Source organism: Grus americana, chromosome 14, assembly GCF_028858705.1.
Source record: "Grus americana isolate bGruAme1 chromosome 14, bGruAme1.mat, whole genome shotgun sequence".
In the NCBI taxonomy this organism is placed as follows: domain Eukaryota; kingdom Metazoa; phylum Chordata; class Aves; order Gruiformes; family Gruidae; genus Grus; species Grus americana.
In genome coordinates, this window is record NC_072865.1 from 523356 (window position 1) to 551230 (window position 27875).

At 54.9% G+C, this 27875-nt stretch overlaps 1 protein-coding gene across 3 annotated transcripts in view; it reads left to right on the forward strand.

Moving 5' to 3' along the window:
- Nucleotides 1-27875, forward strand: part of PPP2R2B (protein phosphatase 2 regulatory subunit Bbeta) — a 110769-nt gene that overhangs the window by 62502 nt on the left and 20392 nt on the right. For all 3 annotated transcript variants that reach the window (XM_054842121.1, XM_054842120.1, XM_054842122.1), the window contains 3 exons: nucleotides 18217-18314; nucleotides 20305-20470; nucleotides 22807-22919. In XM_054842121.1, the coding sequence (XP_054698096.1) occupies nucleotides 18217-18314; nucleotides 20305-20470; nucleotides 22807-22919 (377 nt within the window). The remainder of the gene's footprint in view (nucleotides 1-18216; nucleotides 18315-20304; nucleotides 20471-22806; nucleotides 22920-27875) is intronic.

Below are 27875 nucleotides of genomic sequence, written 5' to 3' on the forward strand. Positions count from 1 at the left end.
CTTGCACCCGGGCGCGTGGGAAGGGACTGCGTCAGCCGTTGGGTGTCCTGCGGTCGCTTTTGCTGCGATGGCCGTTCTGGGGGGGGGGGGCGATGCTACTCCTTGTCCCCCCCCGGCAGTGTCCCCCGTCCCCGGGATGAAGCACTGTCTGGCCTGGCATGCAGACAGCCGCAGCGGCAGCCTGATCTGCCCAGAGCATTGCTCCAGAATAGTAAAGCATTTGTTGATCCCGCAGCTCTCCCGTCACTGCCCAGCGGAAGCCTACACAAACAATTACGTGTGGTGCAGGCTGTACCAGGCAGGCAACAAACCAGCGTAAGGAGGCTGTTGCACTGACAGCATGTCATCTGTCACTAGAGACGGCCGATCCTCCTTCCTGGCATGAACCGATGTTGAGGACCGTGTTTGGACGCTGCATCATCCCACTCAAGGCGGGCGTGTGCGAGCTTTCGTGGTACCGATCCCTCCTTGTAGCAGGGCTTGCCCCAAATTCGTTAGCATTACAAGGCACCGCCAGACTCGAAAAGGCTTGACCGGGCTGGCAGCGATGCTCGGAGTCACCGGAGGTGGGTGACGCTGTGGCGTTTGGGTGGGGAGCTCTGAACTAAAGCTGGCTGTGACTCAGATTTAAAGCAGGGTTTAAATCTGTTCTACATGCTGTGTGGCCTTACTCAAAAATGTAATTCACTTGTTGGTGAACCAGAGTGGGAGGAGAGGGAAGCCCAATGCCTTGTCTTTGGATGAGCATCGGACAGGCCACAGATGACTTATAAAAGCAGCATTGCCTAACATCTGGTAACATCTGGTAACCTGCTTTCTCGTTGCCGACATGGGGAGGAATAGAGACGGGGTACCTAGCTCTTCTCTCTCAGAGGTGTGGTGATGATTAATATTTGCAAAGCCTTGAAATCAGTTCTAGAAGATGGTCTGTAAGAGAACTTGGCTTTTCAGTGGAAGTTGTTGGAGGTCGTATAATGACGTCTGTTTGGTGTTGAGACACGCTTGATAACCCTTCTCCTGCTTGTCAGAGCCGTTTCTCACACTCACCTGCTCCGCTCGTGTTGGTAACTGGCTTGTGTTCAAGATCTTTGTGCTCGTGGTGTCACGCCATTCACCTATGATACACGTGCTGTGGAGTCACATTCTTCACCGCTAACCAGAGCTTTGTTCAAGCAAAGTGTGGACAACAGAAGAAAAATAGTTCTCCACCTTCTTACGTGACGCGGCCCTAACTCTTGGGGAATTACGTGGCTGTAAAAAAAAAGACAAGACACGCGTAACGCCCAGTGTTTTCAATGGCGGTGCTCTGAAAGACTGTTTAAATCCAGGTGATTTTGCCGTGCAGCCTGCGCCATAAATCAGAGATTGGTGTGAGCCTGTGACCGGCCGAGGTCTGAAACGTCCCTGAGCCGTAGGTCAGCGTGGGGAACGTGCTCGTAATAGGCTCTGGCCTGCCTGGAAATTATTAATTAAATCTTATCTTCTGCACGCCTGAACGCCACCGGCGTGACCCTGCTGACCTGAGCAGCCCATAACCAGTGCTTACCGGGGGGGGCCACTGTGATCTGCCCCGATGCTGGGCTGGGGGGGGGTGATGGGGGTGGTTGGGGGGGGGGATTGGGGGGGGACCCAGGCCAACGCCTCATCCGCGCCCCTGGAGCTGCTGTGCTCCCGGCGCAGGAGCCGAGAGCCCCCGTTCCCCATGGACACGCGTGGCAAGACCGGGCGGGCAGTCTGAGCAGAGTTACTCGTAGTTCGATAGAAAATCAGTGGCCGACGACGGGATGTTTCACTACAAGCACCTCGGCGTTGCTGTTCGATTGCACGTGCATGTTCTGAAATAGCAGTCGCCACGCCTAGAGCAGCGATAGCTTTGTGCCGCCGCTTGCCCTGTTGTATTGCAGGATCATTTTCTGTACTCATCTCTGCATTTCTCGCTAGTTTTAAACAAATCAGTTTTCCATGCACTCTAATTAATTTTGCAATGTTAATGCATTAACGATAAGGCCTCACTAGGAACGACCAGGTTCAGCTGCGACTCTGGTTCCTGCACTGTGGCAGATGAACAATGTCAAGATTATCTGTGTCTAACAATTTTGTCCAAAATATTTTGTACTAATACTGCCTCGAGAAGCACTATGTTTAGCTTCCATGATACGGCCCCGACACCAGAAACAGAGCTCCCAGCAAAGACCTTTAATTCCCTGTCAGAATCAACTTAATTAAATCCCACATGACTAGGAGAGGGGTTTTATTTGATCTAATGAATGTCCGTGCTTCCAGTTGGAAGCTTATTACATCCTGGAGTTTATTTCCTGATAACAAGCAAGGTTTGTCTGCCTATTTCCACTAAAGATAGATTAAAATAAATCCAAATAAATTTTCCTTCCAAGAGGAAAAAATCCATAGTAGAATGATTAATTAAAAATGAAAAGCGGGGGGACGGTGGTTGAATTTCTTGGTGCGCAAGACACAGCCACGTGGCTGCCCCCGTGCTGGCGTGGGTGCTGGCGTGGCAAGGTGCCTTGCAGCCTGTTCGCTCTGCGTGGAGGAGTTGGTCTGAACTGGTCGCCTGGAGAATGGACGCCAGCATGTTCGTGTTGGGACGTCCTCACATGCACATCGAGCCAGGGGGTCGGTGGGGGCCGGTGGGTCTGCTGGAGAAGGAGCTCAGCCACCGAGGGTGGTGGGAGTTCAGGTCCCTGTGCGGGGCGATACCGCTCGCACAGCACCCGCCCCACCGTAACCCTCGGACAAGTTGTCGTGGTGCACGCTAGCGGAAAAGCAGGGGAACTTTCTGAGCGCTCCACGCTGCTCCAGAGGATATTTACTCTTTCAGCTCTCTGAAATCCTGGTCGTTTGCCTGGGAAAGTCAGTAAAAATGAACAGACTGGTTTGTGCCAAGGAAGAGGCTTTGCCGGAGAGTGCTCAGCAGGTGCCGCTTGTCTCTGGTATTGAAGGGTCCTTCAGGGTTCTGCCGTACGTATTTCTTGCAGATGGTGGTGATGATTAGCAGCCTAGCTAGGATCCAACTGTGAACATCTTTAAGCTTAAAGATATTAGTTCTCACCTGTTAAAGATGAATTCTTGTTATCACAACCCAGCAGATCCTAAAACCAGCGTGACCATGACCTCTCCATTTCAGGCGCGGATTCACCGGTGATTTATCACTCCGGGAAGCAAGCAAGGTTAGGGGGTTTTGGGCAGACAGGAGGAGGTATTCCAGCGGTGTGTTAGATCCTTCCCTAAGTCAGGAGAAGAGCAGCACACCCGGGTGCGTATGTGAAATTCCTGATCGGTTTCAAAGATAAATATTTCTTAATTACACTTGCAATTTATAAACTAAGTCTTTTTTACTCTCTGTTATTTACCAGCAAGAGACAGAAAGCTTTCTTACTCAGACCGTCCCCGGGGTGAGGGCAGCACATACCACGCCTGAGCGCTTGCTGGCACAGCTTTGGGTTTTGGCGTGTGGTGCTGTGGCCGGTGAGCACCACGAAGGTTCCTCATTCCGACAGCTGCTGCCGGCTTCGCGCGGAAATTGGGCGGGACTCTGCCCAGGCTGGTGCCTGTTGTATCTCCTGAACCATTACATCAAGGGATGCCGAATGCTACCAGGTGCAGAAATGTACATGCACACGCTGGGAACCGATACCAGCAAAACAATGCAAAGTTCAAAGGATGGACTCATTCATGGCTATGGTCTCCTCCTTCAGCTGCTGCACAAATTACTTTTAAGCAATTCATTTCAGTGGCTCAGACCATCTCTTAATGAACCTAACACTAAATTGAAAGAAAGTAAGCTTAATTAAAATACTGCATGGAAAATGTCTTGAGACGAGCTCTTCCAGGGGCAGATTGAAAGTGATGGCACAGACATCCAGCTTCCGTTGGAAGAAATGTTAAAGTAGGCAGAAAATCTAGTTTATGATGAGTTTTAAACTGAGCAGACAAAATGTGTGTTGTGGACTGGCCCCGTGCAGGGGCTTTGTCAACCTTTTCCTGGGTTGGCGTGGGTTTTGCATTGCTTCAGGAGGGGTTTGTGCCCCTGGACGAGGAGCGCTGGGGCCTCAGCGGGCATCGTCATTGAGCCCTGGGCGCTGGCAGAGCCCGAGCAGCCCGAAAGCGGACACCTGCCTGGAGAGCAGCACCGTCACGCACCTGCGGGATCCGGGCGCATCCCGTAGGGAGGACCCCAAACAGCACCGGTCCCCGAAGGCACCAAGGAGGGCGGTGGTGGGTGCTGATGGGTCACATCGCCTCCTGGGGAGGGGGCCACAGGCTGGAGGGTGAGAAAAAGGACCTGCGGGTGATGAGACTTGACTGGGACAGATGCAGGAGAAATGCTTTTGGCGGAGCACTGTGGTGACCGATGTCAAATTGAAATGCGCTGTTTCATGGAATGACAGACTGGTTTGGGTGGGCAGGGACCCCACAGCCCACCCAGTGCCACCCCTGCCATGGGCAGGGACACCCTCCACTAGCCCAGGTTGCCCAAAGCCCCATCCAACCTGGCCTTGAACACTGCCAGGGAGCCAGGGGCAGCCACAGCTTCTCTGGGCACCCTGTGCCAGGGCCTCAGCACCTTGTTTGCTTGGACAGGGGGCGGCTCCGATGGGGTAGGTACAGCCCTGGACTTTGAGCAGCATCACCCGGCACCGCTGGGCCGCAGCAGCTTGAGCCCGACATGAAATAAATCCTTTTGTGATGCCTTCCTACTTGGTATAGCCCCAGATGTTGGATTAAGCCATCTTTAGCTGATTAAATTCAAATCTATGCAACAAATGCCAGGGACTGTCTGTACATAGCTTTAGTACGTTTGCTTTCCCCTAAATAGAGAATTGGGATAGGAAGCACATTCTTTCAAATCTCAGCAGCTCTGAAGGCTGTGGCTCCCACGTATGCTTTCCTTAAAGGTAGATTATGGCTGAGAAGGCTCGGCTGCTCTGTGCGGAAGGTGTTCACCCCTGTCTGCCTCCTCCCGTTTCCGGTGTGTGCCGCGCACACCCGTGTCTCACCACTGATCCACTGGCGTTTCTCCCTCTGCGCTGTCCCCCTCCCCGGGCAGCCCAAGGGATGCTCTCATTTTCAGGTGTCTATGAAACCTCTGCAGTGGGTCCACCCTATGTGCACAGGTACCTCCTTGCAATAGACTGTCCTTTTCCCGTTCTGGCGTTTGCGCTATTAGTTTGGGTGTCAGAAAACTTGGAAGGAGGAGCAAACAGAAAAATTCTGAAGCCCCGAGTAGCCCAGACGGTGGGTATGGCTTCGGGGATTCAGGCAGCTCATTTTGTCATCCTACGCGTGGGTTTGCTCGCTGGTAAAACTGTTACTGCGAGTCTCCGTGTTTGTAAAGTGTTTTGTGATCCTTCGTGGAACAAGTCTCTGTTGGTGGTGCTCGTTACTGAACGCTGTTAGAAACTCCAGGAGGAAATCTCTGTAGCAGTTACCGCGTGTTGCACCGCCTGCGTTCAGCCGAGATGCTTGTTCCAGGGGCACCAAACTGGAATAATGAGGCAGAGAACGACGTCAGTGCAAGATGATAACAAATTTTGGTCATAAGCTGAAAACAGCTGCTATATATGAGAGGAAAGCTTGCTGCTTCCAAATTTTACTCACTTAGCTGACATTTGGGTACTTCTAATTAAATTTTTAAAAAAATCAATGGGTTTTGCTGATAAGCTAACAGATGGCTTCAGCAAGATGACCAGAAAGACAGAATGCATGGCACACTGAGTGTTTTGGCAAAGCATCCATCCTGGTGTCTGTACACCAACCCTTTTGCTGTAATAATAATTTAACAGCAGTATACATGTATTCGGGTTTCCTGGCTTTGCAAGGCAATGTCTTGAGAGTACACGTATGTACCGACGGTCAGAGCCGGTTGCTGTAGTGGTCACTGCAATGTTGATCTTGCTAGAAAAGCAGTCTTTGTATTCCTGCTGAAGATAAAAGATCTTTTAAATACAAAGGTTGTTATTGTTAACTACTAGTATTGTTAGTAGCTATGAATTTGTGTTTCCTATGTCATCTGTTCAGGTTTCAGCAACCAGAGGTGTCACTGGAAGCTACAGGTTTTCAGAAGGTATTTGGAAACCGGAGCCCTTTCTGTGTTTATTGCTTTATGCCCGTGAACGAGAAGTGCCCAGACGATCTCGCGGCAGACCTGGTCGAGAGCCCGAGGTTTGTTGAAATCCTTAGAGGCTTTAAAGGTGTTAGTGTGGAAAGGGTGAAGTGGAGGACTTGATCGATGCTCGGGTGCTTTTTACAAAGTCTAATTTATTTTAAGAGTGTATTTTTGCAGGCGGACTTGGATTTTCTATTACTATTCCTAAGCCCAAATCAGCCATATTGAGGAGGTTTTATATCTAGCGTGACTCTAAGTCTCTTGGCAAAAGGGTGGCAACGTAAATTCTGCAGCGAGCCAAGGCACCGAGTACAATTGGATGAGTTGTCTGGGGGTGCTGCTGGCAGCGGGACGGGCTCAGCGGCACGTCGCTGGCAGCCAGCACGGTGCCCGGCCGGGAGCGCAGGGGCTGGGCGAGAGGCATGGTCTGCAGGGAGGTGCTGGCACCGGGCAGCCGCGGTGGGTGCCGACAAGCTGCTATCAGACCGTATCGCTTCCCAGGCACTGGGCCTCTGATCCCTTTTTAACAGTGGAAACGTCGGCATGGAACGGAAGGCTGTACTTACGTGTGTGCGTGTGCATGCAAGAGGAATAATGTAGAAAAGAACAGTAAAAAGAGAAGGAAATGATGGATTTTAGTAATTGCACAATTCATGATAGGTTTTGTTTGCTTGGAAATTACCGCACTCCATAGAGCATGTTTTGTCATTGTGTGAAGCACACCTACAGTGTGTCTGTCCCCTCACGATGAGGATTATTAGGGCGGCATCTTTAAATCTCTTCCATCACGCACAGAGCTGTGCACACGTTTGCTTTCCGTGAGCGGGCAATGCAGCCTCCTCCCCTACTTACGTGTGTATTCACGTTCGTATCTCAGAGGACCAGGGTGCCAGCCTGCTGCCGGGCGGACAGGCCCCACGGGCGGCGCTCTCTGTTTCCCGGGGCCAGGAGGGGCCCTGGGCACCGGCGTGGGGCACGGCCCGTCCTGCCGCTCGGCCGGGGGGGTTTGGGGGGGCGAGAGCCAGTCCCCGCAGCCGAGGCTGTGCCGTCCTGGGCAGGGAGCACCCACCCAGCTGGCAGAGGCTGATCGGGGTCCCCTGCAAAGCGAGGCGCTCTGGGACACCGTAAAGCAGCTGCTAATTTTCCTCTCAAAGTGAGAAGGATTATTTGCACTAGTAGAGAGATTCTCTGTGTCCCACGCTAATTGTCTTGATTAACATGCTGTTCCGCCATCACAGGTGTGATGTATAACAGCTCTATAAGGTTTTCAGAGCCTGACCAATTAAAAATTGTCATTAATCCAAGAGCTAACGAGTTGCGCATCTTAATGCCAAAAGAGGAGTTTTCCGCTGCACATGCAAATCCACGACCAGTGAGAGTTCGTAGTGCACACGCAGGCGTTGCGGGGCTGGCTGGGCTGTCCCTCCGCCGGGACGGGGGAGCCGGGGCAGCCTCATTGAAACCAGCCCTGTAGCTGCCCCCCCGCCCTGTTCACCTCATCTGCTTGCAGCGAGCGCGTGTGGCTAACGACGGGACTCGTCCCTGGCCAAGAGAAGGGGAACGCGAGCCCAGAGCAGGGGATTTCACGCTGTACGCCAGCCTTCGCCATGCTGCTTTCAGCCCTTGGCCTCTGCCTTTTCTACTTCTTGCCCAGAGCTACCCTCTGAAACTACCAGCGTGTTCCGAAGCAAGCTGTTCTGCCTGAGAGCGATGACTGCCGCTCACCCCGCGGGACACGGCCCCTGGCTGCTGCAGCGCGGCGTCCGCAGTCCGCTCCGGCGCAGTGCCAAAGCTGTGAGCGGCTCCTCGGCGGCCAGAGGGCCAGGCCCATCCCCACAGGATGGGTTTTCCCTGGCCTCGTCAGGATCTGGGTCTTTCCCACCCCTGTGGCACACGAGGATCCCGGTAGGGGCGGGAGATTTGGCCCAGCGGGTCACACAGACCGACCCCCCGCACCTCTGCGTTCCACCTCCTCTCTTCCCTCTCCACTGCGCCCCTTGCTCGTCCCCGCTCGGGTGCGAGGGCGAGGGACAGCTGAGCCCCAGGACGTACCTTCGCCTTCCAGTCGTAGCCCTTCCCTCCTCTCCCTGTGCTTCCTGGGGAGTCTGTTCCTGCGAGGCGGAAGGTGCCGCTTGTCACAACGAGGGGGGGCCGGAGCCTCACACCGCCTGGGTCTCAGCTTCAGTGGGGAGGATGAGAGCGAGCGCGTTTCTGCGCCACGCTGGGAGAGGTCATGGAGCTCCCCTGGGATGGGGGCTCCTGCCCGGTTCTTCACTGCGTGTGCCTGTTACAGTCGGCTGCGATGGGACCCTCTGAAGTCAAGGTGTGTCCGGGTGGGAAAGAAGTGTCTGTCACGTGCCACGTAAAGTTGTGGATCTGTCTGAAAGCTGTGGTTGGCTTTGTTTTCTGTTTTATTGTTCTGCTTCTGTTAATGAACCGACCCGTCGCATTTCGAAGCTGTATGGTTTCTGCTGATTGCATTCAGCTCCGGAGGAGCGTTCGACGGCGGCTGCCACGTGACAGGGACAGAGCGCTGCCCCACGCGCCCGGGCACCTGGGACCGCGAGAGCCGCCGCTCTCCGTGCACCCTCATGGTAAACACTTCCATGACATTATTTCTTCCTGAACTCTCATTTCCAGCAGTTACAGTGAATTAAACCTTGCAAGGACGGTGGGAGAGAAGTAAATGCACGCTCTTCCATTTAGGCGCTGTGAAAGAGGCGCTGCACTGGGGGATGCTGCTGAGATGCACTGGGGGAGCTACCAGATGGAAATTTCTTTCGTCTAGGTTCGTAGCACTAAATTATTCTTTGCTGTAGCAAGGGCAGAGAGATTTTGAATGTGCCAGTATTTTTAGCACTTAAATCTAGGAGAGTTATTCCATTTTGGGGAAGAGTGGCAGCCACTGCTAGCTCTGCAGCGTCGCGACGAGACGCCGGACCCAGGCGGCAGAGCTCAGCAGCGTGTCCAGCCCTCCCCGAGCTGCCAGGAGGTCTGCCTCCGAGCCGCGATTCCAGCCTGACCCCTGCAGAAAACAGGACTCGTGATGGGGCCGAGGAGCGGGCATGGGCTTTCCCCAGGCTTTGGAGGTGCTCAGCCGCGGTGGTTTTCCGCAAAGCCCGGCCTCCCCGCTTCGCCGCAGCCCTGGCCCGTGTGGGACGGAGGGGTCGGGAAGGCAGGTGCTGTGCTGCGGTTCGTGGTGTTGGCGAGCAATGGCGTTTCAGGGCGTTTTGCTGATGATACCAGATCCTTACTGGGCTTAATGCAGTGGAATTGATTTCTGTTTGCCAGGCTATCATTCACCTCAGCAGGAAAAAATCAATGCAGATCAATCACGTGTGATTTCGCGTGCCATTAGATCCCAGTTTAACCTCTGCTGTCCTCTTCCCTTCCTGCCCACTCCCCCCTGCCGTGGACCACACAGTTTGGGGGAGGATTGATGGCCTGGGCTCAGCCCCGCGTGACCCAAATTGCACTTTGCCCCGTGCTGGTGGGACTGGGATGGTGCTTCCCTGTCCCCTTCCAGCTCCGCAGCCGTGCCCGGGCTTTCTTCTGTGGCCCGTCTTGTGTGGCCGAGGGGCCCTGCAGTCCACCTGGTTTTGGTTCCTCACCAACGCTTTTTCACAGGCAGGGAAGAAAGCTGCGTTCGGGTCTTTGGATGAGCTTTTTGCTCTGCCTGCTGGGGTGGAGACTGGGAGTCTGGCTGTGCCACGCGCTGCCGGCTGCGCTGGGGGAGCACAGGGCTGGGTCCCGCTCCTCCTGCAGCCAGCGCCGCCAGTGCTGCTTTGGAGCTGCTGGGGCGTTCCTGTCATGGGAAGCGTTTCGGGGTGCCCTGGCTGTCCACCCAAGAGGTGAACCTGTAAAGCTTCCAAGTCCCTGCAGTGGCGTGCACGACTCCTCGGCTGCCTTCCTGATGCAGAGGTGCCCGTTGCTGTGTGCGGATCAGGAGGGACTGGCCCCAGAGGCCACTTGGCACCCACGACAGAAAGGCACGGTTGGCCTGTTTGCATTTGGGACTGGGGTTTGGTTGGTTGGTTTTGGTTTTTTCTTTTGTAAATCTGAACTTAGAAAAGTGAGAGCAGGTCATGGTTCCTTTTAAAATGCCTTGCAGTGTTCAAGCCTGCACGTTGCTATTTCACAACTCCATCAAAACTCCACAAATCTGCATTTAAAGCTCTGACGTGCAGCGTGAATTCCTCATTGCTGATAGTGTGTGCATTTCAGAGTTATTAAAAAACCCCTGCTATGTCTCTTTTTTTTTTTTTTTTTAAGAGAGGCAGACAGAAAGGGAAACCAAAGGGATCTCTTAAACAGTGAAATGCAGAGAGTCTCACAATTTCCTGAGCGAGATAAGACCCACAGGCTGTTACTGTTTGGAGCCAGGAGTCCTCCTTGGGAGGCTGAGGATTGTGCCGCATTATTCAGTGGGAACTTGAAGGTTTGTGTCCTCCTCAAAACCCCTTTCTGAGGTCGGGGTCCCCCTCCTGCCACGGAGCAATAGGATGTGGAGATGGTGCTTCACCTGCACTGAGCCCCCTGTCAGAGGGCCCATGGGTGGGCTCGTGGTCTGGCTCTCCCATTACTGGGCATGGCTGTGTCTTTCATGTCGCTCCCTGAGCCCTTTAATTTTTCATGCTTTCTTCATCCACCTGAATGGTTTCAGATGAAGATTTTGTTCTCCGTTGAACAGGACCCATCGCATCCCTTTTGCTTTCTCCATCACAGCTGAGCAGCAGGCTGGGCGGGGGGATCTCCCTGCAACAGCTCGCTACACTGCTGGTCGGGGGCAGCATCCCCGTCCACTCAGCAATCCCCCTCTGCCCTCGCTCTGGGGGGGAGGAGAGACGTGTTTGCAGTGAGTTACTATCCCAACTTACCAGCGTTAAACTGCATTTGATAACTCACAGCCTGGGATTTCAATGATCTAAATCCTTCTTCATTTGGCAGCCTGGTTTGCTGTTATTTATGGTGCTTCCCTATTTACTATCATCTGCAGAGCTGGAGGCTTTGTGTGCGGTGCCATCTGAAACTCCACCCTTGAGGAATTAGGGGAGGAGTTGGCCTGATGGTGTCACCTGCACAGCTCCTCGTCCTGCGTGGGTACGGGCAGCCACGGCCTGCCCACGCTACCCACCGCAAGAGACCTGTCCCGCTGGGGAAGCAGCCGGAGGGGAAGGGATGCACGAGAGGCTGAGCAACGGTGACCGAGTGACGGTGACCTGGAGAACACGCCGGCTCTCCAGTGCCGGTGCCTGGGGCCAATGAGCAGGCTGAACGAGACGTAGGAACAGATGAGCTTTAGGGTGAAGCCGTGTGTAGCAATGGGGAGATGTCAGCTGTGGGTCTTGCTGGGTTGGAAATTGCTAATTTTGCAACTGTATGACTGACTCATTTGTGGACCTCAGGCACAAAGTTTGCTGTTTGTGGTCTTCCCACTGTAGTGAAAATTACCATAATGATGCTTATAGTAATGTTCTTCCTGCCTCTAAAGGGTTTTCTCTGGGGCTCACAGAGAGCTAAGCTTTGCAGAAATACTTGTGCGTATGTCGTGGTCCTGCCCTGCAGATGCAGGAGATGGTGCGCAGGAAGGCTGCGTGACTCTCAAGGGTGCAGAAGCCGTGGGAGCAGAGGCAACCGGGGAAGACACTGTCATGCAGTGACTCAGGCGTCGCCTGCTTTAAGCTGACAGCGTTCGGGCACACCTTCTGGCAGCGAGCATGAGGCCAGTGCCAGCAATGCGCTGCAAGCCCTTGAAACGAGCCTCCGCCGGCGTCCCTCTGGGCACGGGCAGCGGAGCCGGTCTGGGCAGCAGCTCAGCCCCGCAGGCAGTGCATGGGAGTGCCGCGCACCATGCCGGGCAGCACCTCGCAGCCGGTACCCAACCTGCCCGGCCGCCTCACCCGACACGTCCTCTAGTCGTCGTAAGCACAGTGCAAGGACGTTTCTGAAAAGCTAATTACAAATTGTGGATTTTTAAGCTCTGGATGTTAAAGGTTGCTGTAACACGCGTACCTCAGCTGGTATTCTTGCCTGCAGATGTTTCCCTGGCGTTCCCTACTTCGAACCTCCTGGCTTGCTGCGCCGGGACAGCAATGCGGAGCATTCTTTGCAGCCCTCTTAGCCTGTTGGATCGGTCCTGCAGTGTGATCTGGCAATGTGCAGCGGGCTGCACCATCCCGCCCCGGGTGAAATCGTTCTGCCCCATTAGACACTGGTCAGCTTTGGAAGAAAAGGCAAAAACTCAGCACTTCTGTGCGAGGCAGGCTCTGGAAAACTATGCCAGTCAGGGGGAGGCGAGGGCTGTCCCGGACTGTGCCCGGCGTGAGCCGCCGTCCTGCACCAGCCGTGCTGGCTGACATGATGTGGGGGCACGCAGCAGCGGGCAGAGCCCCTGGCGGGGCTGGGGACACCCCCCTGCCCTGCGGGTCGGAGCCCAGGGGTGCCCCGGCACCAGGCTAATGGCTGATGGCTGTCCTGCTGCGCCCTGGGCCTCGCAGGCTGGACCACGGGTGTCACCCTGTGCGAATGGGGCACGTGCTCCTGGCAGGCGTGGTGGGACATGCGTGGGGTCCCCATGGCCCCCCTGCCGGGACCCGCGGTATCGGGGCCCTTCTGCATGGAGCTGCGGATGATGCCAGGGCAGGCGGGATGCGCTGGGAGCGAGGACGGGGCAGCCAGGCCCCTGCGTTGGTGGGCAGGCAGAGAGGGGCGGCAGCGCCAGCAGCTCCCCGCCGCGGGTCAGGCTGCCCCGGGGATGCAGGTCTCGGCGCTGACAGCAGCTCCCCTGGTTTTGTCTTCTTTCTTTTTAATAACGGGTTCATTTTCCCGTTCCTCGCTGAGAGCACGCCTTCCCTCCACACCGGGAGAGGGGGAGGGGGGTGTATGTGTATTATAAATTTCCTATTTTTCTGATAAAACTGTATCGCTACGGCAGAAATCGCATCCCGTCTCCGATATTTTTAGCATGAAAGCGTGAAGGAGCACTGATGCTGAGGGAAGGGAGGACGGGTGGTGCTGGTGGAGGGGAGGGTCTCCATGGAAACTGTTTTCTTTAAATTCCCGCATTCGGGGCACTGAGCGTGTAGGAGGTGATGAAGGAAATGAAAAAGCAAAAAAAGAGAGAAGCTTTTTTCCTTTCTGTTGTCAGAAAACTGCTGTAGGAACCCTAGGAAAAATGGGCATAAATTATTGATCGTTTCAATGTGAATACATGTGAATTTTAATTAATAATCACCCTGTCGTGTCTCTCAAGTGCAGTGGGTAGGGATGAGCAGGCAGCAGCCCGTGACCGACCAGCCGGTGCTGGAGGAGCCCGAGTTTGTCGAGAGACGTCTTTGAAAGGGCTCTGATGCTGCACTGTGCTCCTGACTTGTAACCGTATACAGACCCCTCCACGTTACCCCTCGGGGATGTTTTCCTGCGCAATGCCAGACTGTTGTTACTCCCCAGAGACCCGGGAGCAGAGCCAGAGCCCGGCCCGCGGGTGCCTGGGCGTGATGCTCCTGTCCACGGTGGTGGGTTTTGGGTTGCGTTGAATACTTCTGCTCATGAGAGGGTTTTTTAATTGTTAGTTTCTCTTAGGTAGGAAAGCGTGTTGTTAGCCAGGCTCTGTTGTTATCCTTGTCTGAAATCCTGATGGCAGGCATGAGCGACCGGTTGGTCCAGGAGGCCCGGGGGGTTCTGCGGACCTCATCCCCCTTCCCCGCAGGGGCAGAACAAACGGGTGCTGGGGCCAGGGAGGCGCGAGAACCCTCGTGGTGCCCGGCCCCGGTGTTTCAGATAGCTCTGCTGACAAGGCGATGCATTAGGTAGCAGGCGCCGTCTGAAAAATGTCTCACTGCAGCACAGAAAGTTCTTTTTAATTCATTGAAAAGTGAATGGCCTAAACCCAGCAGCTGGCGATGGAGAAGATTAAATAGTGCAAAACAGATACCTTTTCAATCGAGTACTTTTAGGAGGGACAAATGCTGCTGAGTGTGAGGTGCACATTAACGCTGCCTGGCCGTGGCCTCTGCAGTTCCTCGGCTGCTGCTGCAGCTTCCGTGCCAGGTCTGTCCCCAGCGTGTTCTCCGCGTGACACCTCTGCTGACGCCAGGCTGGACCGAGGGCATTGCAGTGATGCTCACCGGGGTGGAGGTCACCCACTACAGGAATGAAAACTTGTGCTTGAACTGGGGCTTAGCTCAAGCTGCTGAGCCAGATTTGGTTCCAAACGTTGTTTCGCAGTGCTTGAGCATGTTTGATTTTGGCTGTGGCATCTGTCTGCAGCTGTGGATGCAGTGACCTGTGAGAATGGAGGTGGCTTTTGGCTTAACTTTTCAGTTATATTTGTTAGACCCAACGTCCTTGCTTTGAAATTGCAAATCGGTTTCTCATTCTGCAGGATCCTCAAATGCTGTAGCAAGTCTGGCAGGTTCAGAGCAGCACGGCTGGGATTTGCCCTGTCTAGGTGTTCCTTGCCAACCTGTAACGGATGCTTAAAAATACCTGTCCTGCCCCTTGGGAGGCATCGCTGCATGTGGTGACTGAGGAAGGAGAACTATGCCAGGTGGATGTTTTGTTCACTGACGTTTTGCTAATTTAATTTCTGAGGTTCTAGCTTCAGTGCAGCCTCTTTGCAAAGGTTTCCCTCATGCAAGGGACTTCGTGGGTCCTTGCTATTCCAGCCCATCGGTCAAGCAAATCCAAGATTAAAGAACTGGGTGGGTACGAGAGAGATTTGGTTTTTTATAGTAGATGCTTTTTAACAGCAGATCTCCTTTTTCGTTCTGCCAAAAGCCAGTGACCTGGCTGTGTTATGGCTTGGCTCAGGAGCCGTGCGGAGGAGGGAAGCACCTAGCACAGAGCACGGGGAAGTCATGGGCACACAGACGGTGCCTGGCTGCCCCCAGTCCATGTGGGATGCGAAATGGGGATCTAGAGGTCAGAAGCTGTGCATCACGTTATCCAGTGCATTAATGGATTGCAAACCTGTTGGCAGAGGTGGGGTCTGTTAAAAGAGGTTTTAAAGAGCGTGCAGGAACAGCAGAAGCAACCAAGAAGTATGTGTAGATTACATGGCCTAAGGGAAACCAGAAAAAAACCCACCTGAAAACCTTCCAGGACCTGTGTTCCAACTGCAAAATGGCAATGATATTTAACCAACAGGTCAAACCCAGCCAAGGGCGGAAGAACGGGTGATCTGATGAAGTTCAAGATCTGTTTGGTGCCTTTAACCCCAAAAGGCTGAAATCCCAAACAGACGCTGTCAGCTCCGCCACAGTTAGCCTGGCTCTTCACTGGGGTAAGCGAGAGCAGAGCTCAGCCCTTCTGCATCGCTTTCCAGCCTTTTTATTAACGTTAGCAGCAGATGATTAAAACCTTTCTGGCAGACTTTGCTGCCCACAGGGACAGTCTGAGGCAGAAGGGCTCCACGTGAAGGAATAAAGTGCTTCACCTTGGAGTTGCCCAGCTCAGTCCAGCCCCCAGCACGCAGACCGCTTTCCGCTTGCTCGGCAGGAGCGGGGTGTTCCCGTTAGCCCCTTGGGTTTTGCTTCTGCAGCGCTATCTCTGTCTGTGGTGAAATTGTCTCCCTAAATCTATTCACAGCAGCCAAGTGTTGTAAATGAAATAAGATGAACTTCAGAATGGATTTGCGTGTCACTACAAATCTGCTTCATGCTGGAGAGGTGGGACAATGTGGGGAAGATGCACAAATATTAATAGGAGCAGCCTGGAGTTCATCACTCACCCGCCTGCAGCCATCTGGATTTGCACAGCTCAGCAGACGTGTGGGCTCCTTGCACACTATGGGGACAGAGGAGACCGGAGAGTGAGCAGGGGTGTTCCCTTGAGGACGCAGAGCGGCAGACAGCGAGAATAAGCTGTGGATGGCCTTGTGTCCGGGCATCTCTGTGCCAGAGGGCTGGTTCCCTGTTGGCCTGGCTCAGGAGACACAACCCACCTGCGTGGTGAAGCCCGTGTGAACTGAGACTCGGCGGCTGTCTGCCTAACCGGGTGTGCGCGAGCACGGGGCGCTGCTGCGGGCGGGCTGGTGAGCAGCAGTGTGTGCTGGTGAGCAGCGATGTGTGCTAGTGAGCAGTGGTGAGTGCTGGTGAGCAGCAGTGCATGTGCTAGTGAGCAGTGGTGAGTGCTGGTGAGCAGCAATGCATGTGCTGGTGAGCAGCAGTGCATGTGCTGGTGAGCAGCAGTGCATGTGCTAGTGAGCAGCAGTGCATGTGCTAGTGAGCAGCGGTGTGTGCACCGGTGAGCAATGGTGTGCGCGCCGGTGAGCAATGGTGTGTGCGCGCCGGTGAGCAGCAGTGTGCGCCAGTGAGCGCTCCGCACCGTTGGGCGCTGCCTGCCGCAGGTGGCTGTTCTGACTCCCAGGTCCTCCCAGAGTCACTTTTCTCAGCTGCGGGACCATCCTGGGGCGGAGGTGTGTTGTTTTGGGGGAGCCCGTGGCCGTGGAAGGGGTCTGAGATGCCTCATCTGGGAGATGCCGTGGCATGGGTGTGCATTTAGTGGATGGCATCCGGGCTGACATCACGGGAGATGCATCCCCAGCAGCTGCGGAAGTCAGCGCCAGTCTCTGAATTTGGGTTGATGGCCTTTTCTTCATTGTCCCTTCTAATCTGCCGTGGAAACTTTTGGGTGTGTATCCAAGAAGGATAAAAATCGTAGGAGGGAGAAGGGACAATTCAGGTTATGTGGATCAGATGATTTCTCCGCTGGCACATGACAGAGGTAACGAGCAAGAGGAATCAACACGGTGCTCGGAGCGCTCCGAGGGTGCCAGTGCCCGTGGACCGGGCGGTGCCGGTGGCCTGAGCGCAGCCGGCACAGGGGCTCTGCCCCTTCCCAGAGCTGCAGAGCTGTGGGCTGCGCAACCCTGTTAGTGCTGGTGGACCGCAGGAACGAGAGGGAAAAGAAATGCAAATCCTGTCAGCTGTGGTGGCAGGAATGAGCTGGCTGTTATCATAGCTAAGTGCCGTTCATTGCAAAATCAATCTCGCACCCAGCACTGGGTCTCCGAGGCCGCGTTGTTCTTCCCCTTCCCCAGCTTCGTGCTGGCGGAGCGCTGCACTCCAGGCAGTGGGTGAGCACCAGTTGGGCAGTAATTGCCGTGGAATTAACCTCTGACATTCTTCTAAAAATAGGCCAAATAAATCCAATCGTTAGCAGCTCTCCTGCTTGCTTTGCCTCAAGGGTAAACACTGGAGATTAAAGCGTTTACAAGTTACAGGTCTGGGAGCGTTTCCTCGCTTCTCCCCGTTACTGCAGCCGAGCACTGGTCCCTGCTGAGGGGTTTTGCCTCCTGGTGATGGCACTTTGGTTTGTGGGGAAGGGGAACGGAGCGAGCATGGTGGCTTTTGAGGTGGCAGAGGGCTGAAAAGCGTCACTTCAATTTGCCTTGATAGACGATGGGAGATTCAGCAACGGGCAGAGAAAAGTGACAGAGCTGATGTGGTCACCCAGGCTGCTCTGCCTGGTGCGTTCGGGTGGAGAATACAAAGGTGTCTCCACCTGCCTGCTCCGTCTGCGGGTGAGGGCAAACCACCTCCCCAGGCGTCGGAGGGGAGCGAGGAAGCAGAGAGCCGGGCGGGAGCGAAGCCTGCCCCTTGCACGGGCACCGTTGGCAGGTCAGGGGCAAGGACCCCTGGGGCGCGGGGCGGCACTGAGCCCTCCCTGGGTCCCAGGAATCCATCGCATGTCCCAAAGTGGTGGGGGCGGCTCCCCAGGGCATGAGGAGAACGTGCCACGCTGTGCCGTGCCGTGTGATGCCGTGCCACCCGGCTCCGCGCCTCCGCTGCCGCCAGCAGTCCCCAGGCTGCATTCGGCACAGGCACAGCATGGAGCTGGAAGTACCCCTGAATTCGGCTGTTGGGGCGCAGGTCAGGGGCAAGAGGGCAGGAGGGTTGAGCAGGTCTTGGTTCATGGCAGCAAAGTTCCAAAGTACTGTGGCCATTATTATTGTAGACAATAGAAAACCAGAGATTTATGGAGATCCCACTGACAAGGCGTGTAGCTGTACAGGGAACGGTGCTTTCTAGATGCCTGTGAAAGCCAATCTGCGGTTACTTAAATTGTCTTTGTCTTCTTCTTTCCAGCTGACATCATCTCTACAGTAGAATTCAACCACACTGGAGAATTACTAGCAACAGGGGACAAGGGGGGCCGTGTTGTAATATTTCAACGTGAGCAGGAGGTAAGTGTCAGCGAATGCAAAATGCCCATTTTATCCTTTTAAGAGAAGCTTCCTGCTGTTTCCTAATCCGTCTGTGTCACTCCTAACCTCAGGTCTCTCCTGCCAGACTCCAGACTGAAAAGCGACCATTAACATAAGCAGGACCAGATTTCATCTCGTAAAACACCCGCCAAACCCACGTTGCGCTTCCTGCATCCTTTTGCTCTGGTTGCAGCTCTCTGCAGCCAGGTGTAACTCGGATCAGGCCGGCGCATTTGAGCGGGCGTCCATCTCCTAGCTAAAACCGCCCCCAAAACCCTCTCACACTGCCAAAATGTCCGGAAAGCATAGATGGATGAAACAGTCGCATTCCTCTTCCGACACGCTTCACCTCGGGAGATTTTAACAAACTCTGTTTGAGGTCGCGGTCTGCCCAGCCTTCCTCAGGAGTGGCGAGTGCTCGGCCTTCACCACGGCCTGCCCAGGCCAGGGGAGCTGCGCAGCCCCCGCCGCCCGGCAGAGTGCCCGCCGTTTCCGAAGCCGTCCCGGGTAGCGGGTCTGGCACAATTCGGAAGCCGTCCCGGGTAGCGGGTCTGGCACAGCGCGCGCGGCATCGCCTGGCCTGAGCCGGCGGGAGCCGTTTTCCCCGTGGGTGTGTTTGCTGACAGTGGAGGGCGATGAGTCAGGCCTGGACGTGACAAATGCCACAGTCTGACAATGGTTTTAAATTGTTCTCAAAGTTACAGCTTCAAAATGATTTCTGTATATGCTGGAGAGAACCAGTCGGTTAAAGGTTACACTCATAGATGCTTCATCAACCTTTCCAGCCGTATTTCATTTCTCATTTCTCTCTCATTTTATTATTCTACTGCTTTTCTTGAGCTTTGAGGTTCCTAACGTCACACCGGGTGTATTCTGTTCAGCATGTACTTTGGAGCAGGACTGCGCTCCAGGGGACAAGTGGGGCTTCACCAGCCCAAGTGCATCGTTTGTGTGCAGCAAGTTCATCTCCACAATAGTTTTCACTTCATTACCTCGGCCCCATTCAGAGCCTGGGTGGGTGGTTCACCACGTGGGATTTGCGGCTACATGATACGAGTCTGAGCGGTGGCACGCAGCGTCAATTCCTGCAGAGATTGTGTCCTACTCTTGGGTGTGTTTTACTTGCTTTATATTTGTTCCCCTGCGGGGCAAACGCTGCCTGTCCTGTGCGGGTGCTGTGCTGCCAGCGGCTGCTCTGGGGCTGCTTTCGGTGCTGCAGGAGCTGGTGCTCGGTCCCAGCCGTTCCCCAGGGATGGACAGCACGGTGGCTCCGTTCCCGCTGCATTCCTGCTCTGTTCCCATTCCATTCCCGTTCCATTCCTGCCCCGTTCCTGCTCCATTCCTGCTGCATTTCTGCTCCATTCCCATTCCATTCCCGCTCCATTCCCGCTCCATTCCCACTCTGTTCCTGCCGCATTCCTGCTCTGTTCCCATTCCATTCCCGCTCCATTCCCACTCTGTTCCTGCCGCATTCCTGCTCTGTTCCCATTCCATTCCCGCTCCATTCCCATTCCATTCCTGCTCCATTCCCATTCCATTCCCGCTCCATTCCCACTCTGTTCCTGCCGCATTCCTGCTCTGGTCCCATTCCATTCCTGCTCCATTCCCATTCCATTCCCGCTCCATTCCCACTCTGTTCCTGCCGCATTCCTGCTCTGGTCCCATTCCATTCCTGCTCCATTCCCATTCCATTCCCGCTCTGTTCCCGCTGCATTCCTGCTCTGTTCCCGCTCCATTCCTGCCCCGTTCCCACTCCATTCCTGTTCCATTCCTGCTCCGTTCCCGCCGCCCACACCGGCATGTGGGAGCCGCCACGCCAGGAGAGGCCGTGCCTTGGCTTTCAGACCCGCGGTGCGTCACCACAACCAGGCGCTCACCATCACTTGACAAACCTCAGAGAGCCAGAGAGTCAACAGAAGATGTTCCCTCGCTCTCCGTGCCTCAGACTCCTCTGTTCCCCTTCCTGCAGAGCAAAAACCAGCCCCACCGCCGGGGAGAGTACAATGTCTACAGCACCTTCCAGAGCCACGAGCCGGAGTTCGATTACCTGAAGAGCTTGGAGATAGAGGAGAAGATCAATAAGATACGATGGCTCCCGCAGCAAAACGCAGCCTATTTCCTGCTCTCCACCAACGGTACGTGGCTGCGGGCAGCCCGGGCGTGCACCGGTGCTGCTGTCCCACCGCCTCGGCATGGCCACGGCTCCCCGGGCCCGGCAGGCAGATGGGGCCTTCCCTGTGGTGTTTCTTTGGGAAAATGTATGTTAAAAACTGTCGACTCCCTTCAGGGTAACGTGGGGGAGCAGGAACAGGTCCAGCACTGTCTGGCAGAGCTCGATTCCCGTGCACGAGGCTTTGTCCTTATTTCACAGCATCCATTCCCTTCAAGGGCAGGAGTCTTCTCCCCCTGCTGACAACTTTTTTTTTATTTCTTAATTTTTGGATCTTGGGAACTCTTTTTTTTACTCTTTTTTTTTTTTTTAAGAAAAACTGCAGCTGATTTGTTTCAATTTGCAGCTGCGTTCAGCTCAGCAGTTGCACGTTATGTTCAGATAAATATCAGGAGGATCCAGGAATATTACTTGGGATGAATGGGACCTTAAGATAGATGTGACTTAATTACTTCAGGGGAAAGGGAGGGGTCTAATTATCTTCCATAACCAACTTACTTTGTATTATAGAATTGACTCTATTGATCATTGTAATAAAATTCAAAGACTTATTAAACTCATTTGGGGGGAGAATCATTGAAATGCAATGAAGATTAATTATAGAGCATAATGTTCTGTTAATTGAGTTTTTAAATAGTTTTTTGATTAACAGGGATATTATCTTTCCATTTGGGATGGTGTTTCATATGCTAGCAGGTTATCAAAATTATTCTTTTAGAAATACTCCCGTGTTATGCTGTTTCTTTTTGTTCTTACCGTTAAACTAACGTTATATATAGAAACCCCCCGAAGTAAAGCGGGTTAATAAAAACAAAATTAATGGCACTCTATTGGAATTGTCGTGTAAAGGAGAAAATGAAGATGGATGATCCGGTTGTGTATGAAATCTGGTGGAAGTGATGATGAACTACCGATAGTCTCTGCCAGGAGAGAGGAAAGAAAACACCATTATTCAGAGTAAACCCACATGTCCTGGGGCTCCTTCCCCAGGGCTTCGTGGCCCAGCGTGGGTGGGACGCCAGGAGGGGACCGGGGCTGCCGCGGGGGAGTTCGGCGCTGCCTCCAGTCCCTGGTACATGCTGGGCTCTGCGCAGTTTTTGGGAGCGGAAGGTCAGGATGACTTTTGAGTGAGTTACAGGCACCGTTTCGCCTTCGGGAGCTTCCAGGGACAGCGTACCTCCACACCAGCGTTGCTCCTTCGCAGTGCTGCTGTACCAGCCAGCTCGCTGGAACCTCGAACCGCCTGTAGCTGCTCCACGCGTTGCCTGCTGGATTGCTGCATGAACTCCACTGGAAGCAAAATTATTTACCTTGTGGCACGCTGTGCCTGATGAGCTTTAAAGCCGTGCAGAGCTCCCAGCACCGGCTGCCGGCACGGGTGCTGCTGCGGCTGCGTCCAGCGCCCCAACACCTGCAGGGTGACACCCTCGGGCGTCCCCGTCCCTCCTTTCCTGCTCGGAAGGGGCCGGCGCGGGGCCGGGGCGAGGAAGGCAGCACCTTGGCGCTGGGGGTCAGTGGGGGTGGCCGAGGGGTGTTCACAGCGTGAGAGTCAAAGGGGAGGAGAAATAGAGCAGCTGGCAGGGACAGAATTAGGAGAGCTGCTGCATCCTTGGTATTTAACACATTTCCCATTATTAGAAGCTAAATTAATGTGGAAATTACTCTCAAAAAGTAACCGGTGGCCCCGGGATAATGGCCGTATGAGCTAGGAAATGGAGGAGGAAAAGATCTTGCGTGGGAGTCGTCTCTCGGCTGCCTTTCCAGTGGGTGTGCAGGTGTGGGGAAGGGGAGTGTGTCTGTGCATGTGCACCAGTGTGCGGCAGGCGCACGTTGGCGGCAGGGCGGAGTGGAGCCGGCCCGTTGCTGGGACGTTGGGTTCAGCCTCCTTGCGCTGCCCGAGCTGCCCCATCGCGGTGCCAACACCTCGTCACCTCCTCCGGGGACAGCTCGGCCCCACGGCTCGCTGTATCGAACGCCAGCATTCAGGGCATGACCTCTGAGCCCTGGGAAAGCACTTCTCCTATTATTTCTTGATTAATCCCGTAGTTCTGGTCTATTGTTCAAACATCTCCCTGTGTCTGGAATAAACACACTGGCAGTTGTCCGTCAGGAGCAGGAAAACCAGGGCTCTGGGGATAAAGTGCTGTGGTGACGGGTACATCTTCTGTACGCACTCCAGCCAGCTGTGGGGGGGACGCAGCAGGCGTTCACTGGGGAACCAACCGTCGTGGCCTCGGCGTGTCGGCGGCGGGCGGCTGGGGGAGCAGCCAGCCATAACGCTCTCCTCTCTCCTGCCCCCAGATAAGACTGTGAAGCTATGGAAGGTCAGTGAGCGGGACAAGAGACCGGAAGGATACAATCTGAAGGATGAGGACGGCCGTCTCCGAGACCCCTCCATGATCACCATGCTACGGGTGAGTGCGGGGAGACCAAGGCTCTCAAGCAGCCTTTCTCTTCAGGGTCTTCGATGGCAATCGCTGCCGGTGTCACCTGCGTGCCGCAGGACCGGTAATGCCTGCGTGACGCGGCGGGTCGATGTCGGAGGATGGGGGGATGCTCCTTGTTTCGGAGGCCGGTGCTTTGGCTGCTGTTTGGGCACGGGAGCGGAGGAGGGAGCCGCTGCTGGAGCGGTGCCTGGGCTGCGCGGGCTCTGGGCAGGTGTGCCACGAAACACCTCGTTTCGTCTCACGTCAGGTACCCCAGTGCCACGGTGCTGCTGCTGCACCGCCCTGCATGCCCGTCCCGGCGAGGAGGCGGTTAACGAGCCCTCCCTTCTTAGCGCGTTCGCAAGCGCAACTTCTGCTTCAGGAGCATAAGTACCTTCTCTAAATGAGTTTTCCTCCCAGCCTAAGGAGATTAAAACCGGCCTCCCGAATCAAATGTGAACACCTGAGGCTACGTTTTCCATTTACTGCAAGGGGGATGGAGGCACAGACCCCATTAAAGCAGCCGCCCCGGGAGCGCTGCGGGGAGGGCTGGCAAGGGGAGGTGCACGGCACGGCAGCGCCCGGCTGCTGGGCATCGCTTTGCCGCCCTGGGAGCTGACTGCACCTGAGCAGTGCCCGCAAATTTGCTCTTCCCCCAGTGCTACCCTGGGATAGCTGTTTATGCTCTTTAATTTGCATATAAAGAGCAGCTCCGGCCTGAGGCGATGCACGCCCTGTTCATTCCATCAGAGCTCATCCCCAGCTGACACCCCAGCAGTGAGCGGGGTGTCCCTCTGCAAACGGGGAGAAGCCGTGCTCCCCCCACTTGATATTAGAGCAGAAACAGACAATAACTCCTTTAACCCATAGGCCTAGAAATGCCAAGTATGCAGTAATCTTGTCATGACATTAATCAGACCAGACCAGCTTGTAATTTATTAGCATCCTGTCGGAATTTGCATTTTGAGTACTTGGGGGTTTTATATTTGTATATATGAAATCGTTCCTATCATCACCGTTGGCTCACTTTTATGGGTTCCGCTTCCGTTGCAGATGAAGTTGTTGAGAACCCAGACAGGTAGTTAATTCTCGTCTCCGTACTGAGTTGCTCCTGGTTGCTGGCAGGCGTTTTTCTTTACAGAGCAAGAAAACATTTTATTTCATGTACCTGCGTATCTGCTGTCATGTTTCAGGCAGCATTTCCAGCCTAATACGCCGTTACCTAGACAGCCCGTTGGAGGAGTTTGCTTGGCGTCTGGATGTCGGTGCTGGGCTATCAACCCTCTGCAGGGTGGGAGGCAGGTTCTCAAAAGACGGCGGTGTTAGGGAGCGTGACGCCGCTTGGTGCTTCCTTCTCTGGCTGCGTGCACTGGAAAAGCCCTGGGCGTACTGAGGAAACGCGGGTCACAGCTTTGCCTACGTCGGCCGTCCCGGCACCCGTGCCGAGCTCTGCTGTGGGCAGGTCTTGGTGTCGGTCCCGTACCCGGGGCCCCGCTGAGCACCCCAACACACTGCTGGAAACCACGCAAAACAGCAAAGGCAAGGCCAGCGTTCTCAAGGGAGCAATTTCTGAGTATCGATTTATTTTTATTTCTAGTGTATTCTTTAAGAACATTGAATTTCTGGGGGGAGTGAAGAAACTCAAGAGTCCAGGATAAATGAGTTGTGTATTCTTCTTTTCCGACACAAACTGCTTTAAAATTTCCAAAACATAAATGTAACCTCTTAAGCAAAACATTTCATTGTGGGAACACTGAGTTTTGACATTTGAAAATGAAACTTTTTAACCTTTTGAAAATGCATTTTTATCGTTTGGGTTGACCTGGATATCAGCTCTGTGGGTGCCACGGCGTCCCTCTCGCCTGCGGTGGCCAGCGGCCGGTCAGACCCGCGCTAGCAGGCGTGGGGAGCACGGGGGGACGTGTGCCGCAGCCCCGTCTGCCCGGACCCACTGGTGGGGTTCCCCCTTGTCTGGGTGAGGGGAGGCCATGAGGAGCACAGCGGGTGGCCCTGGCCGCATGGTGCTGCGTCCTCTGCTGCGCGTCGTGCCGGCTCTGCCGCCCTCCCTGCGGCACCGCTCGCGTCGGCTTTGCAGAGCTCTGTGTGCCGGGGGTGCAACGCTGTCGTTCGGTTGCTGCTCCTCCTCTCACCTGCGCTGCCGACGCTGGGGCGGGAAGAACGGTCAGCCCGTGTGGGTGTGCTTCGGGGTGGGCGCAGGGTGGGCACAGGAGTGCCGAGCTGGCGGGTCGGGCTCCCATCCCGGACCTGCCCCTGTGCTCCCCTGTCTGCTCCCGCTGCGCCGGTGGAAGCGGCTGCCGATAGATCAGGGCCCGCAATGAGGGTAATGACGCCTCGGCGGGGCGCACGGGCAATGTGGTTAAGAAAATAAATAATCACCGTGCTTATCTTCGCTATTGATTGTTGGCGCGAGCTGATTGCATTTGACCGCATCCTGGTGCTTGAATTGGCGACCACGGGGCTGAAGCGGAGCCAGAAATCAGCCCGGGTGTTTTTGTAAGCGCTCAACCTGAAGTTACACCATCCAGCCCGTCCATCACTGCTGGTGCCCGGCGAGGCGTCCCCGAGGAGGGGCAGGGTTGCAGAGATGCCGCCAACGTGGCCGGTGCCGGGTCCAGCCCTGGGCAGTGCGGTGCCGGGGACCTCTGAGGACGTGGGCCAGCCCCGCAGTGTATGGGGGGGCTGGGTGCGGGGTGGGGGCAGCCAGCCCGTCTCACCGGGGAACCCACCTGCCCCATCCCTGCTCACCCCCGGGAGCACCCCTGCGCTGCCGGGAGCGGATGGAGGCGGCAGCGGTCGCTGGAGTTTGTCAGGGAGGGAGGGAATTGTGATTTATTTTTTTTCCCTGTAGAAAGTTACGCTGAAATATCAGCGAATTGGACACTATTTATTGGAGTCCACTGTCTGCCTCGGAAGTTTCAGCCTTCGTTTTACTTTCAGTCCATTTATTCCTGGTAGCAGCTTGATGCCGTATGGCTGGCAGAGTTTGCTGCTTTGGTGTCTTCCATTGTGCTGTGAGATCAGGCGCTGCGATTCCCCGCTCTCCGGCGAGCAGCCCCGCGGGAACGTGCGGCTCCTGCTTCACAGCAACGGGAAGAGGTAAAACACGATGTAAGTGCTCAGTATTATGGTTATTAGTATCTGCCTGCATAACGCCTGCTGTCCCTGAGGAGGGAAGATTGAGGAGTCTTCCGCCAGCCCCACTTTGATCTAATGTTTTGATGATTTTACTTAGACAGATATTTACATAGCTGTAACCATTTTGCTGCAGCTTGGTGTATCTTTGACGTTTAATTGTCCTGTGATGCTCGCACTTTGGAGTAAAGCCGCATCTGTCCACAGTTTAATTTTCAACCACAGACAAGCGAAAAAGGGTTTTGAAACCACCCTGCTGCAATCATCTCTTAGCCATTCGTCATAATGGTTTAAATATACTTGATGAGCATTGTTCTCTGAGGAATTCCTAACCCACATAGTGCAAAAGGAATATTTAACTCTGCTCAGACTGTGAAGTAAGGCTTTTGCTGTCATTAAAAGTGCTCTACTTATTTGGATAGCCCCCAGTCTAATAGCTACAGCCCTTCGGCCTCATTTAGCAGCCTCCGCGAGCTCTCGAGTGCCACTCGGTTATACAGCCGTACCTACGCTGTGGGACGTGCGCAGGAAATAATTAACGCAAATAGTATCCAGGGCTTAAAGCTTTTTAAATAGAGAGCGTGTTTGCTTTGATCCCGCACAGCGCGAGTCAGACTGCAGTGACACAGGGGTGTGCGTCCTCCCACCGGTACTGTCCTCCCCGCAGGAGGAGGCGGCTGCAGGCACCCGGGTGCTGAGCACGGCAAGACGCTGTCTGTGCCTTTGTTGAGCGAAACTGGGGGAACTGGCTGGGGAGAGGCAACGCCTGGGCCTCGCTTTGCGATAGAGAGGGGTGATGTTAACACTGTGTGTTTAAAGCGGAGCAGCAGCAGGCTGTGCTGCCAGCGCTGCCTTGGCCCCTAACACCCGAAGCGCCCAGAGATGCCCTCCTGCCTCCCCGATCTGCCGCAGGATGTCCTGGTACCAGCCGCTGTGCCTTCTCAAGCCAGGCTGGGATTTCTTACCCCGCCAGGTCCCCTGCTCCTGAGCTACGTCTGCAGCGGGGAGAGCAGCCGGGGCTGGCGGGGGCTCTCCGGAGGGGCTGCTGCTGCCTCCCCTCCTCTGTCCCAGCTCGTGCTGCCCTTCAGGAACCCAGGGCAGCTCCATTGGGAACAACTTTCCCTGCCCCGGGCAGCTGATCTCTGCCCCAAGCACTTTAAAATGTTGGTAAGTGAGGACGTACGCTACAGACGGGCTGGTGTGCACGTAACGAGCCCAGGGACCGGTTGCCCTGGGCAGCAGGATCGTGTCTCACGCAGAGTCGTGATGACTCAGGAGATTGCCACGGTACAGAGGGGGGTTTTCTGTGGTCTCACTGGACATGTCCCCGGGTGAGGAGTGACCGACCGCCCCAAGACCAAGCGTGACAGGGGTGTGATGAGCAGATGCACTGATGTGCCCGGTGACTGTAGCTGTCACAAATCTGTCTCTGATTAAGAGCTACCACTTCACTCTCAGTTCCAGCAAAATCCATCATAAATTCTGTTTTATATCTCCCATTTTGCCAAAGCACTCAGCTTTCCTGGTCCCGGGGGGCAGGTTCCTGGGGAGGCTGTGCTGTGTTCCGCTGCTCCCAGTGCACCGACGGGCAGCCACAGAGCAGGGCTGTGACAGGAGAGGGAAAGGGATGGAGGATGCTTCGGAGAAGGACTGCTGTGCTGCTGCGTTTCTGCCACAGCAGAGGGATTTGTCTGTCTTTTCCTTCTGTACATTCCCCAAAGCATTATCATTTAAATGACAAGGTAATGTGAAACATTTGGCTTTTTTGGGCTATAAAATGCATGTGGCAGA